Source organism: Nicotiana tabacum, chromosome 9 (assembly GCF_000715075.1).
Source record: "Nicotiana tabacum cultivar K326 chromosome 9, ASM71507v2, whole genome shotgun sequence".
Classification (NCBI taxonomy): domain Eukaryota; kingdom Viridiplantae; phylum Streptophyta; class Magnoliopsida; order Solanales; family Solanaceae; genus Nicotiana; species Nicotiana tabacum.
In genome coordinates, this window is record NC_134088.1 from 40,455,759 (window position 1) to 40,475,801 (window position 20,043).

A 20,043-nucleotide genomic window follows, 5' to 3' on the forward strand; every position below is an offset into this window, starting at 1 on the left:
CCAATATCCTTATAAGTTCCAAAATATTTATTACAAGTTTAGTATTCTGAATAAGTTTTGTGACAAAGGTATATGTTCAATTCGTGTTTCAAATGTTGTTATCATATTGTATTATAAATTGAGGATGTGTTCCAAACTATGGATTGTGTATCTACATATTATGATTCCAAGTCGTGATTTATGTGGGAGACTATTATACCAAATTGTGTAGAGATTGTGATTGGGGTTACACCTCCACCCGCATATATTGGGATGAGGCGGAAGAGTCGCTTTGTGTATGATTTTGGCATTGTTGTTGCACCATCACCCACATATACATATTGGGGTGAGGCGGCATGGCCGCTTTGTATAGGTATTGGTATCATTGTGTTTACATCTCCACCCGCATATATTGGGGTGAGGCGGCGGGGCCGCTTTGTGTGGAAATGGATATTGTGTTTACACCTCTACCCGCATATATTGGTGTGAGGCGGCGGGGCCGCTTTGTATGGATATGGGTATTGTGTTTACACCTCCACCCGCATATATTGGGGTGAGGGCGGGGCCGCTTTGTGTGAAAATGCTTACAGAGGTCCTCATCTTAAATTCTATAAATGTTAATGACAACTCTTGATAAGCTTGATTTGGTTTAAACGGCTATCTATGCTATTCTATTGTCGCCCTTGTTCATAATATTTATATTGTATTTTCGAATTCTTTTTTTGGTGTTTGGTTTTCATACTAGTACTATTCGGCATGTACTAACGTCCCTTTTGTCGGGAGCACTGCATATTTAATAGATGCAGGTGGTTCCAGAGCGGAGAATATCAACCAGTGATAGCGGTGCTCATTCTTCCCAGCTGACTTGGTGAGCCCCATCTCATTCCGGGGTTGTGCATCTTTTGTTTCGTATGTGTTATCGTATTATGAGGTATAGCCGGAGCCTTGTTGTCTGCACTATCATTGTACTCTTTGGTATTTTAGAGGCTCCGTAGACATAGTGTGGGTTGTGTATTGGTGCTAGAAAAGTCAAACTATGTTGTATTACTTGTTCTATTTAAGACCTTAAAATGATGGAACTATTGGTAATGAATTGGTATTATAGACATGAACATCTTATTGTCTAATTAACGAAGATGTGTATCCTATTTATTCATGGATGAGTTTTGGTAGAAAGAAATCTAATGGGCTTGCTCGGCTGGGTTCACTCGGTTTAGCGCCGGTCGCGCTCCCGATTTTGGGCGTGACACGGGTTCACTCGGTTGAGCGCCGGTCGCGCTCCCCGAGTTTGGGGCGTGACATGCTCAAACTGCCGGAGTCTGATACCTGTGAGCCATTTTCTCTGTAGTGTGAGTGGCGGAGTCTGGGCTCCTTCATCAGCCTAATAGACAGCTAGTGCCATTGAAAATACTCCGTCCTGGGCCATACTCTTCATAAGGCCAACTCGGCGAACTAGAGTGTCAATAAACCCCTCTAGGACCTGAGTTAGTCCAACTGGCACAGTCTGAACTTGGATCTCCTCCTCATGCTCGATCTGAGGCTCTGCAATGGGTGTTGCTGCACGTGCTGTAGGCTGAGTTCTACCCCTACCTCGGCTCCTACCTCTGGTAGTGGCTGTAGCTCGGGGCTCCGGCTCCTGTTCTACGGTGGATGCTTTGCATGTCCTCACCACCTGTTAGAAAACAAGAATAGAATGATTCAAACTAAATGATAGAATCAAAATCGCACGATAGAGAAAGAAAGAAAGAAATGAAATTTCCTACATCCTTATAACCTCTGGAAGATAAGTACAGACGTTTCTATACCGATCCTCCAGACTCTACTAAGCTTGCTCATGACTTGTGAGACCTAGGCAACCTAGTGCTCTGATACCAACAAGTCACGACCTGAAATCCCAACCGTTGGGCCGTGATGGCGCCTAACATTCACTTGCTAGGCAAGCCAACATTAGCTACACATTATTCATTTAAACATTTTTTAAAAGCAGATAAATAATATATAAAAATAGTAGAACTTCAAAATAGATATAATAAATCCCAATACGCCGTCTAGTAAACTCCCGAAATCTGGTGTCACATGTACATGAGCTACTAGAACAAAATACTACAACCAAGGTCTGAAAATATAATACAAGTGTGAGAATGAAATAACATTGCAAGAAATAAGAAGGGGACTTCAGGGTCTGCGAACGTCGTGCAGCTCTAACTCAAGTCTCTATGAAAAGATGATCCGAGCGAGCCTCCACTAACTGATGTTGGGATCAACAGCAAAATCTGCACAAAAGGTACAGAAGTGTAGTATGAGTACAACCGACCCCATGTACTCCGTAAGTGCCGAGAGTAACCTTGACAAAGTAGTGACAAGGCTATAATAGGGAACTCACTATAAACCTATACGAGTATAATGAAATAACAACAAAACAGAGAAAATAAGTATAACATGAAAACTGGAACAGAAAATATATAACAGAGGACCCCTGAATAACATCAAAGCTCAACTTTCTCAATACAACGTAGATAAGGAACCAACATTTACAGACAATCAATATGTCTTTTCCATTGCGGTGCATAACCCGATCCATAAATATATATAAATAACATGTCTTCTCCATTACGGCGTGCAACCCGATCCACAAATATATACATACATACATACATACATACAAATATGTCGTGCAGCTCTAACTCAAGTCTTTGTGAAAAGATGATCCGAGCGAGCCACCACTAACTGTTGTTGGGACCAACAGCAAAATCTGCACAAAAGGTACAGAAGTGTAGTATGAGTACAACCGACCCCATGTACTCCGTAAGTGCCGAGCCTAACCTCGACAAAGTAGTGACGAAGCTATAATAGGGCACTCACTATAAACCTATACGAGTATAATGAAATACCAACAAAACAGAGAAAACAAGTATAACATGAAAACTGGAACAGAAAATACATAACAGAGGACCAAGAATAACATCAAAGCTCAACTTTATCAATACAACGCGGATAAGGAACCAACAATTACAGACAATAAATATGTCTTTTCCGTTGCGGCATATAACCCGATCCATAAATATATATAAATAACATGTCTTCTCCATTACGGCATGTAACCTGATCCACAAATATATATATACACAAATATTATTGCAGTGTGCAACCTGATCCCAAACAGTAATACTAATATATGTTACGGCGTGCAACCCGATCTCACACAATAATACCAATATCCATTACAGCGTGCGATCCAATCCGACACAATAATACCCATATTCGTTGCGATATGCTACCCGATCCCAAATAATATAAATTAAATGTATAAACTACAACCAACTATGGCGTATCTCAAAATAAAACGCAATAAGAGAATAACATAATTAGAGACATAAAGCGGATAAAAATAGCTATCTAACAATACAAAAAGTCATAAAGCAAGTAAAGGAAGTCAACAAATAAAGACACGGATACATGGAAACAATTAACAAATTAAGGCACATAGCAGATAAAGGCATGAATTTAACAAGGGCAAGTAACAATTAAAAAATTTAACAAGTAATAACATGAATTAAATGAAGGCATGAAATAATTGAAGACAATAAATAAATATCCCAACTCGCATGCTTAACCCATGACTATGTATATACAACTCGTCATCTTGCATATATGCTACCCCCCACCCCTCCCCCACACACACACACATAAATCAAGTAGCAAATAGACCAATCAAGTTAGCTTTTCCTTTAGAACACACCTCCAAACCAATCAAATCTAGCCAAATATAGTTCGAACAATTCAAAATAACTTTTAAAAACTACCCACGAGTGAAAAAGATTCAATCTTTAATGAAATTTAAAAAAAGTCAACAAAAGTTAACCCTGGTCCCGCTTGGTCAAAATCCGAGATTCAGACACAACATTCGACCACCCATTCACCCCCGAGCACGATTATGTAATTTATTTCAAAATCCGACCTCAATTTAAGGTCTAAATCTCAAATTCTCTCAATTCCTAAATTCTACCCAAAACCCCTAATTTATACTTTGAAATCAATAATCTAAAGTTAAAAAATCAATGGGTGATCATGAAAACACATCAAAACTAGTTAAAAAGTACTAACCAACAAAGTAGGGATGAAAATCTCTTCAAAATACTCTCTAGTCTAAGCTCTAGGTTACGAAAATGGTGTAGAATGATAAAATTCTGACATCGAGTTTTTATTTAAATAGGTGTCAGGTGTTCTTCGTGTTCGCCAATCACCGGCCATGATCGCGAAGCACACAGGCCAGTTGGCATTTGCGTTCTCGAGTTCCCAATCGTGTTCGCAAAGCCATCCCTAGACAAGCCTCCGCGTTCGTGACCTGCTGGTCGCGTTCTCGATGAAGAACTCCTCAGCCTTCCCCCCAGCCAACCCAAGGCTACGCATTCTTGAAGGGTCTATCGCGTTCGCGAAAGGGCAGACCCCCCAAGTCATCGCATTCGCGACCTACTTTTCGCATTCGCGAAGAGTAACCAACCCCACACCCAACCCTAAATTTCCCATTCGCGATCATGAAGCCTTGTGCACCAGTAGAAAAACTAGCAATATCACATGTCCAAAAATGGTCCGAAACTCGCCCGAGCCCCTCAGCTCCAAACCAAACATGTACACAAGTGTAATAGCATCATATAAACTTTATCAAACATCAAAATAACATCAAGGATTAGGAACCTTTCTTTCTCTTAGACCAAATTCATCACATCTTTTAAAATATTCTCTAAGTCTATTTCTTCGGTTTGAATAAAAAAGCCAATTAAGAGCCATTTTAACCTTTTCAATTTCAACATTTAAAATTCGCATACCATCACCCACAATTAAATGATAAATATGACAAATACATCTAACATGAAAAATGTTACTAAATGCAGGACTTAGTGTAGTAGTAAGCAAGGCTACAACATTTGTGTTACTAGTAGCATTATCCATTGAAACTGACATTATTCTAGAACTAATGTAAATATATCTACAAATATCAGTAACCGTGCTAGAAATAAACTGTCCTGTGTGATGTGAATTAATTATTCTATAAGCAATAATGCGCTTTTGTATTATCCAATCCTCATCAATCCAATGACTGGTAACAGTAAGGTAATCACAGTCATTACCTTAATAGCGCAAATATTGTTCATATTCATGTTTATATTTATAAATATCGCTCTTTACGGTTGTGCGAGGAAAACCTTTATAAGTAGGATTATAAACTTTTCTAATATTATGCACAAAGTGAGGGTTAGAAGGAAAACTATAGGGTAAGCACATAACAATAACTATTTTTGCCAATTCTTCCCGATTTTTTTTGGATCATAATATAAAATAGCACTAGTAATAGTGTTAATTCCCGGTTGAAATTGATTTGACCTGGTACTAAGGTCAGCCTAACTAGGTGCACTTATCCCCTCGGCCAAAGCTTTCATACAAAAATATCTAACTTTATCTTGGGGGTGTAGCAATATGTGTCTAGTCAAACATCCCCCCCCCCTCCGGACTTCCAACATATTTAAAAACTAACTCTTTGTCACAAGTTTTATACTTAGCCCTTTTTTTCTCTTAGTTGAGTAAAAAATGGCCAAACAATAGATGTTTCTGCCCGTTTAGAAGGTTATCTAGAAAACGTAGGGGCAGTAACAGGAGGGTCAGACGGGGCATCATTTGGATTATTATTAGTTGAGTTAACTTCAGGAGCAGGACTAGTGGGTGTATCGTCATCCGGTTGCGTTTCATCAAAATCTATTTCTTCATCATCATTTTCATCAATAGTTGGATTACCATAAAGAGCATTCATATATTCATGATTTAATTGTTCACCGGTTGTAATATTATGGCAAATTTGACTCTCGGTAAATTATAATAAACTATTATCGCTATTAAGAATAGGAGGTGTAGGACGGGCAACAGGTTTGGGTCGGGGAGTCGGGGAAAGTGGAGGAGGAACAGATTGGCCACTAGATTCACCACTCTTGGATTTTTCCTTATTTTTACTAAATATTGTTTTTAAGGAATAAGCCATCTTAATTAATCAAGCAATACAAAGTAAATAAAACAAACAAAACTATAATATTAAAACTTAACAGTTGGAACGAGTTTACCGAATTAACAAACAACTTGTTGAAAATTAATTATCGTTGAAGACTTCAATTCACCAATTTCACAATTTTGCACAAATTGTAACAATAAAGTAAGCAATTATAAAAGAAAATTAGAGAGAGATTGATGATTTTGTTAGAAAAATGAAAGAATGAGGTGGTATTTATAGTTGAAAATAGGGAAAAAATGTAATTATAAAAAGTTTGGGGTTAAAACAAAGTTGGAGGGGTTAAATGGCTATTTTATAAATAGCCAACGGCTATTTTGGCAGGTAAAACGGCCATATTTTAAATGCCATAACGGCTATAATGTGGCAGATTTTTTTTAAAAAAAATTAGTCGTTGGGCCCGGATAGGCCCGTTTAGGACCGCTTGAGCCGGCCCACTTCCCAATCGGTCCCGGTCTCGCGGGCCTCGCCTATGGGACCGGCCCACTACCCAGCCCACCTCTCCACGGTCCCGGTCCTATCCGGTTAGGACCATTTAGGCCCACCGCCCATTTGGGCTTGCAGTCCTGGGTCGGGGTCGGTCCTAACCGGCCCACATGCCACCCTTAGTAGTGGGTATTAAGTTTAATGAATTACAGTTAAATACGTATGATTTTGCATAATTGGGGTGCCGGCTTTTTATTATTACAATTCAATTTGGAAATTGGTTCGTGATGGATTATATGGTAGTTTTAAGACTTTCTTTTCTTGTATTATGATTTCTTTCGTTTCGTTGCCTATTGAAACAAACAGGTAATGAATAGTTAACTAGCTCTTTTCGTTACCAATTGATACCAATAGTTTTGTTTCTTGAAAAAGTTGAAGTCAGTGTTTCCGACGTGCTTGTACGGCTGAAGAAGATTGTAATGCTAACAAATTGTATAGCACCATAACTTTTTTACAATGAGTTTATGTTGAATTATATTGGCTTGAACATTTAACACATTTTAAAACTTCAAATTCCTAGACAAGTTGACTTTGACTATTTCTGACCAACTTAGTGGATGAAAAATGAGTTTTACCAAGACAACACAAAAAATACTACTTTTCCAAGTTTCAGCGGGTATATCACCTCCGATAAAATGATTAGCTATATTAAGTAATAAAAAATCGTGGAAAACAATGTGATCACCAAACCAACACACACAAACAATTTTGTAGAGGCTAAGCGGAAACTACGAATTAAATCTCTTGACAACCAACTTGTATAAAGGGCTGTCCGGTGCACTAAGCTCTCGATATTCACGGGGTTCAGAGAAGGCCAGAAACAAAGAAAAGCTCACTAGAACTTAAATGGGAAAAACAAATGTGAGAAATGAAGATTTAATCACAGCAACAGCTTTTATGGTAATGTTAAGGTTGCATGATCAAGCATATTATTATTATTATTATTATTATTATTATTATTATTATTATTATTATTATTATTATTGAGTTCAATAAAGACTAAAAGAAAGTGCGGACCTCTCTAATCTACAACTTAGCTATGTTAGTCACATAGAAAATCACGTTTTTCAGTTGCACCAAGAAATGTCTTTAGATTGCTACATCTTAAAAAACTAAAACATATGGCACCAAAGGGTGTGACATAATAGTCAATGAAACGGGTTGAGAACCATGTGGTCTTAGTTTCAAATCACAGCATAGGCTAAAATGCTTGGTGATTTTTCCTCATATGTCCAAGCTATTATAGATAAAGTTATTCGGTACATGTGCTGGTAGGAGGTAATAGATACTCGATGAAATTAGTCGAGATGAACTCAAATTTCCTGGAGACCACGATTATCAGAAGAAAAAAACAAGTATAACATATGTTGGAAGGACAAGTGCATTTAATATGAGCCCTACTGTCACAACTCGCAATTTGGAGTTGTGATTTCGGTCAAGAACTGGTGAGAAAAGGTCCTTCTAATGGTCTGACGTAGAACTGTCTACTCGGGCAACTTGGGCTTTTTAATTTTAAGCATATATAGGGGGGGTATAGGTGATGAAAGCTACGACCTGCCTCCCCCATACGTGCTACCACCGAGCCGTATCGAATGAGCTACCTTGGGGGTAACCTCAAGGGCCTGCCTAGATGACTCAAAGGAGTGTCAAAGGTATCCACACGAGTTTGGGAACTCGTATGGACGGCGCGACGCCTTCGGGCCAGCGTTGGGCATCAAAGTGGTGCTGGAGGCTCGATGTGTGGAACGGCCAGCCCCGCGGGCTGCCGAATGTTGGAACGAGACCTCCGTGCCGATTGGATACTTGACGCACCTGTCATAGGGGCATCATGTGTCAACTTGTGAGCATGGCTTGGGTTCAACCATGCAAGCAAGGGTCCGTTGGCCTAAAGGTGCAGTTGTGGGTCGACACTGCACTATTCGGGATGGAAGCGTGTCGCGAGGGCAATGTATGGGCATGGCACGAAAGACGCGCATGACAATGGCCAAGGGCTAAAGGTTGCCTTACTCGGGCGAGGCACGAGCTAGTCGCGGATGCACTAGGCGAGTGTCAAGCTTGAGGATTGGGCTGTGCACGCAGGAGTGTTGCTCAGTCTTGGGCAAGGGACAAGACATGTCCTAAGCCAATCCCCCAGGGCGCGCATGGATTGTGATCCTAAGATGAAGCACCACGACATGTCTAGGGCCAAGGGCCTAGGCATCTTACGGGCGGCACAAGTTGGGGCGAGCCTATGGGCGAGTCCCACCAACAGGCACAGGATCGTGCTTGGAAATCCTGGGAAAGGAGACAGGCTGGCCTGCAGCGAGGGGAACTGTGGGCGCCGCACGGGCGAGCAGGTGTCGCTACCCAATGTAAGGATTTGGGCCCGTGACACCTACAAGTGGTAGATGGGCATGGGAACGAAGTGGAAAATGGCCACTTGGCTGCTCTGAGTGGGGAAATAGGGTTTGCCCATATCAAAGGAAAACAAAATTATGGACACATGCATGAGTTGAAATACAACAAATCTTCAATTTCAGAAATGGATCTTCAGTATCTAAAATAATGAGTCAAGCATGAAGCTCTATAATTAACAACCGGAGGCGAACCCCAAAAATTGAGTTTTGAACTCATAATACGGCTCGGTTTGGGAACTTTAGGATCAAGATCAAAATAAACTAATCAAGTTTTCTAATCTAGTTTGGTTGATGAATTTTCAAATGGAGGCAACCCCCAATCGGCTGGGTTGAAATCAAGTAAAGAACTCAAAACCTGATCAGCAACTTCATGATATGAACTGTCCAACCTTGCATCTGGAACCATAACCACTGACCTGCATGCAGTGCATAAAACCCACGTCAGTAGATGATGATACCCTGACCATGAGCAGAGCTTTTATACATTCGTATGGAAAACACATTTATATAACATCAAGGCAAAAAATCAGGAACAAAGTAGACAACAACGTGCTATGGAGATAAAAGCAAGATCAGTGACTTCATCTAAACATGCAAGAGGCATACAAGATATCTTCAATGAATTATTGGGTATGCATCAGAATGAAAAGAGAAGAGCAAAGGAGCAAAAATAAAAGAAAAATTGAAGTGAAAGGAACTTGAGCACATCTCATTTTTAGGGTTGTAAAGGAAAATGTGCAAAGGAAATTTGTTCACATTTACTTCCCACTGGACCAAATTCCGTCCATATTACCTCTTATTTTCTTCTTCCCTTTAGTTTCTGGTTTCTAACAAATAATCTTCTACATCAATGAAAATTAAAAGGCAACTTCAGGACTCGCTTGGCATACGTTGCATCTACCAGGAAAAAAACCTCATCAACATAGAGAACTTCGGGAATTTTTAGTAGTTAAAGCATGCTACATGCCTCTTAGAACCCAAAAATATATTGCGAAAGAAATGGACTTTGAGCCTAACTCAATCCCAAAAGCTAGCTCACGAGATGAGGATTGCCCAAGACAATATACCATGAAACCCTCATCCCACTGATGTGGAAACTCAACACCCCTCGCACGTTCAAGACTAGACATCTGGAGCATGAACAATATAATATAGGGTCCCAACATCGGATAAAACAAGAATTGGGTAGGTCTGGCTCTGATACCATGTGAAAGAATTGGACCTTGGATCTAATTCAACCCCGAAAGTTAGCTCATTTAGTGAGAATTGCCCAATACCATATAAAGAGACCATGAAACCCTCATCCTACCAATGTGGTAACTCAAGAGTAATAATAGTAGGAAACAAAGGTGAGAAAGTTCAAAGGTTATGAAAATGGTTAACACTCCACACATATGAATATATCAAATTAAAACAAGAAGAAAAAAAAGATAGCCTTATAATGGATAAAAAAGGAAAACTCCGTTAGAAACTAATTTGAAAAGACAAAAACCAGAGAAACACCAAAAAAGGAACCATGTTACAAGGACTCTGATGATCACTATTAGCAAGATATTTGTGTCTGTATATTTAAGGACACAAACAAGGACTCTTGTCTATCCATCATGGGTAAACACTGGAGTTTGCATGGGTGTCAGAGGAAATTTCAGGGTCCTGGTAAAGCAGCAAACAACTGATGCAGTTGATGGCGGAAAAGTAATATAAATCTTTTTGCTTATCAGATGACCTTGAAGGGGCAGAAAAAGAATTTAAATTATAACACGAGGAAGCATCGTTAAACTTGATTGGTTCAGAGTTTCTTGAAAGTCAAGACAAAATTCACAATAGGAAGAAGAAAAAAGCAAGATCCTGAAAAAAAAAAGGCTTGGAGACCAAGTAAATTGACTTGTCAGAATCCAGAAAGAGGAGAATGGACAAAAACTAGCAGCTAGATGAAACAAGTGTCGTCAGTGCAATAGAAAGATATATAAAAGGTAACCTTGTTTGCTATACTGAGCACGTAGCTCAGACATGGAGAACCATACCAAAATCATATTGTTCCTTCAATAAATTTTAACTAGGTGTTATCTTCAAGAGATTTACACCATCTATGAGTTAATCAACAAAACATAATCTTAGTTCCAAATTATTGAGATATACTCATAAAATCAATCAGTGTAACCTTTTGTAACGACTCAGCCGATCGTTTTGTGTATTGTAGCCCTATTCCTTTATTTATTGCCTCTTTTATGTTCTTTTGTGGTTATGTGACTTACCGGGGTGGTTGGTTTGGTTTCAGGAAAGTGTTGGAGTGAATTGGGACACTTAGTCCCAAGGTTGGAAGCTTAAGTTGAAAGAGTTGACCGCAATTTGACTTTTGTGTACACGACTCTGGAATGGTATTTTGATCATTCAAATAGCTTCGTATGGTGATTTTGGACTTAGGCGTGTGTCTGGATGTTGATTTGGAGGTCCGTAGGTTGATTTGGTGCTTTTTGATGAAAGTTGAAAAGTTGAAGGTTTGAAAGGTTGAGAGGTTTGACCAGGAGTTGACTTTGTTGATAACGGATTCGGATTTTGGTTCCGAGAGTTGGAATAGGTCTGTTGTGTCATTTGGGACTTGCATGCAAAATTTGAGGTAATTCGGAGTTGATTTGATATGTTTCGGCATGAGTTTTGGAAGTTGAAAGTTCATTAGTTTCATTAGGCTTGAACTGAGGTATGATTCGTGATTTTATTGTTGTTTAATGTGATTTGAGGATTCGAGTAAGTTCGTATTGTGTTTTAGGACTTGTTAGTATGTTTGGATGAGGTCCGGGGGTCTCGGGTGTTTTTCGGATGGGTTTCGGACCGTTTCTCCATGTTTTGGCATAGCTGATTCTGATGTCTGGTTTTCTTCTTCGCGATCACGGAAGGGCTGTCGTGATGGCGTATTTTTGGAAGGCATGCGGGTTGTTCTTCGCGTTCGCGAAGTGATAATCGTGTTCGCAATGATTTGATATGCAGTGGCCTTCGCAATAGCATTATGATCGTCGCGTTTGCGTAGAAGGTAGGTCGGCTAGGAGCATCTGGTTGTAAGCCTTCGCGACCGCGAAGCAATGCCCGCATTCGCGTAGTGTCACGGTGCGTTGTGCTTCGCGTTCGCGTCCTTGGCCTCGCGTTCGCGTAGGGTCTTTTGAGGAGCTGGAAGTTTGTTCTTCGCGATCGCGAAGGATATGCCAGGCAGAATGTTTTAAATACTCTATTTCGAGGGTTTGGTTATTATATCACAATTTGGGTTAGACCGTTAGAGAGCTCGGTTTTGGGCGATTTTGGAGGGGATTTTCACAATTTGGATTGGGGTAAGTATTTTTTACTCGGATTTGTTATTATTTCATGATTCCATCATTGTTTTTAGCATTTAATTGGTGATTTATAGTGAACAAATTGGGGATTTTAGTAAAAACTTTCCTAAATTATAAAATGAGGATTTGAAGGTCGATTTAAGGTCGGAATTGAATGAAATTGGTATGGTTAAACTCATAATTGAATGGTTGTTCGGAATTTATAAGTTTGATCGGGTTCAGGGGTGCGAGCCCGGGGTTGACTTTTTGGGTTAACTTTTCGATTTTGATAAAGATCGAAACTTTATTGTTCGAAGTTGTTTCCTACGGCATTATTTGATGATATTAAGTTGTTTGTGACTAGATTCGAGTCGTTCGGAAGCCGATTCGCGTGGGAAGGGCTTTTCGGAGTATTGAGTCCTGCGTTGTGAGGTAAGTAACATATCTAAACTTGGATTTGAGGGTATTTAACCCTGAGAACTATGTTATGAAAGGTATTGGGGTGACGTATGCGCTAGGTGACGGGCGTGTGTGCGTGCACCGGTGTGCTCATGATTTGAGGTGGCTTTTAGACTATTATGGGATTGGTTTGCTATCGTGCCTCGTCCTATCCATGTTTCTAAACCTGTATGATCATTTGAGTTCTGATTCATGTTAGAAATCATGTCTAGGCTATGTGCTATTTGTTTGAGACTCGATAGGGCTATTCTTGTTGTTTATGAGCTATTTGCCTTAATAGTACACACGCTCTCAATCATGATGCTATATCCGTGTATGATATATCTGTCTCAGTACTTTCTTATTTGATTCCTCACATGTTGTTGATGCCTCATATGTGTAACATTGTTGAATTGAATACTGTGAAATGTGGTTAAGTGAGACTTGACCAGTTGATGACTGAGCTTGAGCCATAGAGCAGATTGGTATTGATTTTGAGGTGACACGTACGCCAGGCTCATATTGAGCCACGTGTTAATGATTTGGGGCGAAGCGTGCACTAGGCCTCACTAATAGGCTATATGATTATGGTTAGTGCTTGGGCAGAATCCGCCCCTCCGGAGTCTGACATGCCAGCAGTGGGCGCATGCACAGTGTTTTATATACGTGCTCGATGAAGAGCAGTTTTGTCAGGCACTCGTACAGTGCTAAGTGTTGATGTGTGGTTATTCTTAATGGTTTCATAGTGATATTGTTGATTTGACATATAGGCATAGAGATGTACCTTCCTCATGCTAGCTGGTAAATGAAGCGTCTTATCCGTGTTGGGCTTAAACTGTTATACTTGGAAAGCATGCCTAAATTTCTGAAATGTGAACAAGGTGAACATAATTTCATTGAGTTACTTGCTTCTAATGTTTCCTTCATATTCTGAATTGTTACTGGTTATTGATATTGGTCTCTGACTGCTGTTTCGTAGCTCGTCACTGCTTTCAGCCCAAGGTTAGTGTTATTACTTATTGAGTACATGGGGTCAGTTGTACTCATACTACATTCTGCACTTCGTATGCAGATCCAGGTACTTTCGGACTAGGTGATCTCTAGAGTTATGTTGCTACCAGCTTTTGGGCGACTACGAGGTAGCTGTTATACCGTCCGCAGAACTTGAAGTTCTCTTTCGTTATTTCTACTATTACTGTTCTACTATTCAGACAGTTATATTGAGAATTTGGCCTTGTATTTGATACTCAGTAGTGCTCATGTACTCGTTGACACCAGATCCTTGGGATGGTTGTAGCAGTATTGTGGTTGTTTTCATCAGATATTTCATGATATTTCCGTTGTTGAGCTTATTAAACCATGTTTATCCAATTCGTTGTGTTTGTGTGACTGTTGGATTGCCTAACAAGTAGTGTCAGGCGCCGTCGCGGCTCTGGTGGGAGTTGGGTCGTGACAAGTTGGTATTAGAACACTAGGTTACGTAGGTCTCTCGAGTCATGAGCAAGTTTAGTAGTCTTACGGATTAGTACAGAGACATCTGTACTTATCTTCGAGAGGCTACCAAACTATTAGGAAACTTCACTTTCTTGCATTTTTTTTGTCGTGCGAATTTATTATTTCCGAAGTTTGAATCTTGACTCTTTTATATTCTCGCAGATGGTGAGGACACGTGCAGCCGGATCAGGCGGACAACCACCTGTACCACCAGTTAGGGCCACGAAAGGTCGGGGCCGAGATGAGGCTCATACTACAGCCAAAGAAGCACCTGTGGAGCCACTAGTTTCTCCAACTGAGGAGCAGGTACTAGATATTGTTGAGCCGGTGGGACCAGCTCAGGCACCGACAGTGCCTTTTTTTTAAAAAAAAATCCAACGACCCGGGCTTTCACCTCCCGTGGTGATAGGGGGTTTGGCATTGACACCAAGAAAAGGTACAATATGAGGGGGACATAAAACCAAAACCTCCCGTTAAATTACATAATTATAAATCTACAAATAAGACATATCTAGTACATATAGCAGATCCAACAATGGAGTCATATTTTTTTTTTAATTCCACGTCACAATCTTATTACCACTTGTAACGCAACAGTTACAATTTGAAGGAGAGGATAGCCTTGCCTTCTTAGAAAGATGTGAATTTGACACGGCAAATGCATACAAACGTTACAATGATTTGAGGCAATCTGACAAAACAGAAAGTGGTTATAAGTTCTAGAATTCATGTTGGCTCATATACTAGATTGCTCGGTCTTATCCTCTTGACTCGGAAAGTTGAAATTTGCCATCTATCTACATTAAGTAACCCTCTAACCTGCCTTGGCAATGTGTCAAAGTAGGTATACATGAATATCTCCTCTAACTGGTGACTTAAAGAGGCCATCTTGTCCGTAACTTGATTTGCTTCTCTAAAGCAATGTTTAATGACAAGATTCTTATCTTGAACCAACTGCTTTATCTCCTTTACAGTATTTTTGATCCTCCATGGTGTGGACCAAGAACCTTGAATGCAGTTAAGCAGCAGCAAGGAATCAGTCTCACCTACAATTAACCCATAACCTTGTTGGATGCACCATTTTAAACCAAAAAGGAGTGCTTCCGCTTCTGCAAAATTACTGGATCCTTGCCCCAAAGGTATCGCATATGCCATAATCATCCTACCAACACTATCCTTGACCACACCACCACCCCCACAGCTCCCATTAATACAACTCCCATCACTATTTACCTTAACAAACAATAGTGGTGGTCTAAGCCATTTAACCACAGTGAAGGAATTTTCAAGGAGGGAAATGTCAAATAGTTTACAAATGTCCTCCCATTTACAACCAATAACAATTTTTCTGAAATGAGAGTTAACAATCTGGACAATATTAAAGGTAATGAAACAAATAGATCTATTGATTGATGGCCTCTCCATTTCATACCTGTTGCAGCACCTTGATCTCCACAACTCCCACACAAAAATAAGAGGAAGAATTTTACAAACAAAGGAAGCTACAGAGTTACCGGCTCTATGGTTCCAGCAATTAGAGAAAAGGTTCCTCAAGGAGGTGTTTCTATGTTCAATTCCTACCCTTCCAGCAATGTTTCCCCACAATTGTTGCGCAAACTGCCCGTGACAAAATAAGTGCTTACAATTTTCCACGCCTGGGCTCATATTTGGTGGTGGACAACAGTTACATTTAGAAGGTAATGGATTTATGCCATAATTTGGAGTCAAAAGGAGCAAAATCCTTTCTCTGCCTCAAAGAATTCCAAGCTGAAGCCACAGAAAAATTTCCAGAAGTAGATATTGTCCATACTGGGTCATCATCCTCTTCTTGATTGATTGTAATCTTCACAGATGTTACAAGGTTCTTCACAACTTCTGGAGGATGAATTTGCAATCGAGACCAGTCCCATTGCCCATTATTATACACTTCATTGACTCTTGTATTATCATAGCCCACACCTTCCGCTAGACTTGTGCATAGAGGACCAAAATTAGTCCAATTATCATACTAGAAGCTGCAATTTCCTCTCCCAATTCTCCATAAAATATTTTGCTCCACTTCATACTTCAGTTTGCACATAGCCTGCCAATTATGGGACTGGCCGGCTGACCACTGTCTAAATAGTGGATGGTATGTACTGCAATACTTGGCTCTAACAAACTGAGACCACAATGAATTTGTGGTCCTCATTATCCACCATTGTTTAGCAGTAAAAGCTTTGCATATGTCTTCTAACTTCCTGAAGTTAGCTCCTCCCTCATTATATAGTAGGCACAACTTAGACCAAGCAGTCCAATGGTATCTGTCACTATCCTCTTGGCCTGACCAAAAGAACCTAGCAAGATACCTCTCAATTGTAACAATAGAGCCTTTGGTTGGATGAACTGCAGCAAGTGTATGTATGTTTAGGGCTAGTAGTACATGTCTGATAAGTACTGCTCTACCTCCCGTAGATAAGAACTTTAGATGCCACCCTCTTATTTTGTTAATCACCTTGCTAACCATGTTTGAGAAAATTGATACCTTCTTTCTACTAGAGTAGATAGGGCACCCAAGATATTGGATTGGTAGTGGTTCATGTCTCATCCCTGTAATTCTCCTTATCCTAGTGATAGATCTTTGAGTTGCAGATGGAGCCAGAGAAAAGCTGCATTTATCCTTATTGATTTGTTGTCCCGAAATCTGCTCATAAGTGGATAAAGAGTCTAGGACCTGCTGAAGGGTAGCCTTCCCCGTTAGAAAACAAAATAGCATCGTCAGCAAAAGTAAGATGATTCACCTGGGGTCCTCTATTGTTCATGTAGAAACCTCTATACCTCCTATTTTTCTGAAGATCAATCAATAATTGGGACAACAGTTCAGCACTCAAGACAAAGAGAGAGGGGAAAGAGGATCACCTTGTCTTAGTCCCCTCCCGGATTTAAAAAAACCATGCCTACAACCATTAACAATAAGGGTGTACCAATTATTGCTTATATATCTGTGAATAATCTCAATCCATCTCTCAGAGAAGCTCATCTTCCGAAGCATATAACATAAATAGGTCCATGAAACCCGGTCATATGCTTTGGCCATATCCAACTTCAAAACTACATTACCCTCATCCACATGTTTCCCAATATCATTCACTATTTCCTGAGCCAACAGAATGTTTTCTGTAATGGCTCTCCTTTTAACAAAACCACTCTGGTTGTGTGAGATGATTCTGGGCAATACTGAGCTTAGCCTAGCATTCAACAGCTTGGCAATAATTTTGCTAGACACGTTACACAAACTAATTGGCCTAATATCAGAGAATGTTTGAGGAGATTCCACTTTTGGAAGCATCACTAGGCATGTGTGAGTGAAAAACTTTGGTAGTTGAGCACCATTAAAGAAGGCAACTATAGCATTAAGGACATCCATAGCAATAATAGGCCATGCACTTTGATAGAATCTGCCTGTGAGCCCGTCTGGCCCCGGGGCGCTGTTAGGGTCTATCATGAAAACAGAATTCTTAACCTCCTCCATAGTCGGAGAAGCTATGAGGAAATTATTATCTTCAACAGTGACTGTTCTTCTTACCACCTCTAGAATACTAGAGTCTTGTATGGTAGTTCCCGCACTGAATAAGTTTTGAAAAAAATCGACTGTTGCTCCTGCTACCTCTTCAGTACCTTCCATAGTGTTTTCACTCTCATCTCGGATTCTCTGAATATTTAACTTTCTTCTTCTATCTTTAATCACGGCATGGAAGAAAGCTGTGTTAGCATCACCATCAGTCAACCATTTTACCCTAGCCTTTTGCCTTAATATAGAGTCCTGCAACTTCAGGAACCTAGTAAATTCTGCTCTTGTCTTAGATAAGGCCATTCTTGCTTCAGGAGATGGATTATTCAGCATAGTTTCCTCCAAGCTGTTAATGAGAACTTCAAGTGTTTTTGGCTCTTCATAGATATCACCAAAAGCCTGCCTGGACCAGGCGCTTAAGGTGGAGATTACCTTTTTTATCTTCTGGTGGAGGACATATAAGGGGTTGCCTACAATATCTTCTGACCATACCTGCTGGACTTTCTCCAAATATTCCTCATGATCCACCCAAATGTTGAGAAATTTAAAATATTTCACATATTCAGAATTAGTTGAGACAGCCTTGATCAATAATGGAACATGATCAGAACACGATCCCGATAGATGTGTGACGACTCTGTTCCCAAGAGCATCAAACCATTCAGCATTATACACTAATCTATCTAACCTCTCCCAAATAGTGTTTGGCGGATCTCTATTGTCACACCACGTGAAATTAGACCCATAAAAGCCGGCATCTTGAAGACCGCAATCAGATAAACAAGCTAGAAAGTCTAGGCTATCTTCAACTCTGAAAGGTCTTCCTCCTCTCTTCTCCTCTTCACATGTAATAACATTAAAATCACCCACCACACCCCAAGGACCAGAAATTCTGTTAGCAGTAGATCGCAACTCCTCCCAGAGCTCCTCTCTCATGGACTCATCACACTTTGCATAGACAACAGTGAGAAACAAGGGTGTCGTTCTTGAAGGAATGGAAATCTGCAAAAGCATCTGTTGTTCTTTATCTTCAATAACCTCCACAACATATTCACCTGACCAGAAAATCCAAATCTTGTTGGAACAGTATGCATAACAAGATTGGAAGCTCAATGCCCTTTTATATTTGTCAATCTTTCTAACATTCACCATTGGTTCTTGTAGGAACACGAGGAATTCTGTATTGTTGTTTGAGGAGTTTGAGTCTTTCACACGCTCCTTGAGATCCCACTCCCCTAATATTCCACGATATTGTGCTAATCATGGGAAACATTAGAGGTGGTGGCATTTGGTTCGAATTTGTTGTTTCTTTTGCCTCCCTTCAGGAACATAACAGCTCTCCCAACATTTGAGCTTATCATCCCTCTAGGAGACAAGTTGTTGAAGTAAGTAACATTTTGATGCACTAGCCTAGCACTGCCATTTTCATCTAGGGGAAACTCCTTACCCCCCCCCCCCAAAATCTGTTCATCATCGGATTTAGAACACCTTTGTTCCTCTACAATGGGTTCCATAAAATTGACAGCATCGATCGTAGGAAGAGCTAAATTATGTAATCCTCCTCCTCCGGTATTTATAAGGCCCTCATTCAAAGTAGCAAGACTTGAGTTACTTCCCCCAGGATCTTCTGGCAATCCATTTTGATCACACTGATCAAGATGATCAACATGTGTATTCACTGTACATTCTGTAGTAGGGACTTCATGAAATACATGATCCACATCAAGGAGTTCTAATTCCTTCTCCTTAGCCTTATTTGCAGCAATCCTAGCCGAGAGCTCTAAACAATATTGGACTTACAATTGGTTTACCAATATTAGGTTCATTCTCCAATCTGACCCCACCAGGGTCGGTTGTACCAATATTACTTATTCCTGGCCTTCAGGAGGCCTTAGCCCCAATTTTGACTGTGTGCACAAGCCTGGCTCAGGCGGTTTTGATTCCAGTTGCACCGGCTACCTCACAGGTTGGGGGAGGTGCCCAGACTCCCGACGCCCGTACACTAGAGCAACTAGCTCAGGGTCTTCAGACACCGGGGTGTTACCAGTTCAGCCGGTTACTGCTGTTCCAGCCGAGGTTGGTCCACCTTTGACCGATGAGGAGCGGAAAAGGTTAGAGCAGTTTGGGAGGCTTAAACTGCTAGAGTTCAGCGGAGGAGAGTCAGAGGATGCTCAGGATTTTCCAGACAGGTGTCAGCGGATTCTTCGCACAACGGGTATTTTGGAGATCTATAGAGTTGTATTTACTACTTTCCAGCTGACAGGGGCAGCCTATAGATGGTGGCAGGCTTATGAGTTGAGCAGGCCAGTTGGCGCAACGCCACTTACATGGCATGAGTTCTCA

General features: G+C 40.5%; 1 protein-coding gene across 2 annotated transcripts in view; it reads right to left on the reverse strand.

Moving 5' to 3' along the window:
- Positions 1-2,542: 2,542 nt before the first annotated feature.
- LOC107785265 ((DL)-glycerol-3-phosphatase 2-like) overlaps positions 2,543-20,043 on the reverse strand; it is a 71,477-nt gene continuing 53,976 nt past the window's right edge. The window contains exons 6-7 of one of the 2 annotated variants that reach the window (XM_075221634.1): positions 9,272-9,332; positions 2,543-2,731 (exon numbers count right to left, since the gene is read on the reverse strand). In XM_075221634.1, the coding sequence (XP_075077735.1) occupies positions 2,660-2,731; positions 9,272-9,332 (133 nt within the window). In that variant the 3' untranslated portion in view covers positions 2,543-2,659. Of the gene's footprint in view, positions 2,732-9,056; positions 9,333-20,043 lie in introns of those variants that run through there. The other variant, XM_075221633.1, reaches the window with a different exon arrangement.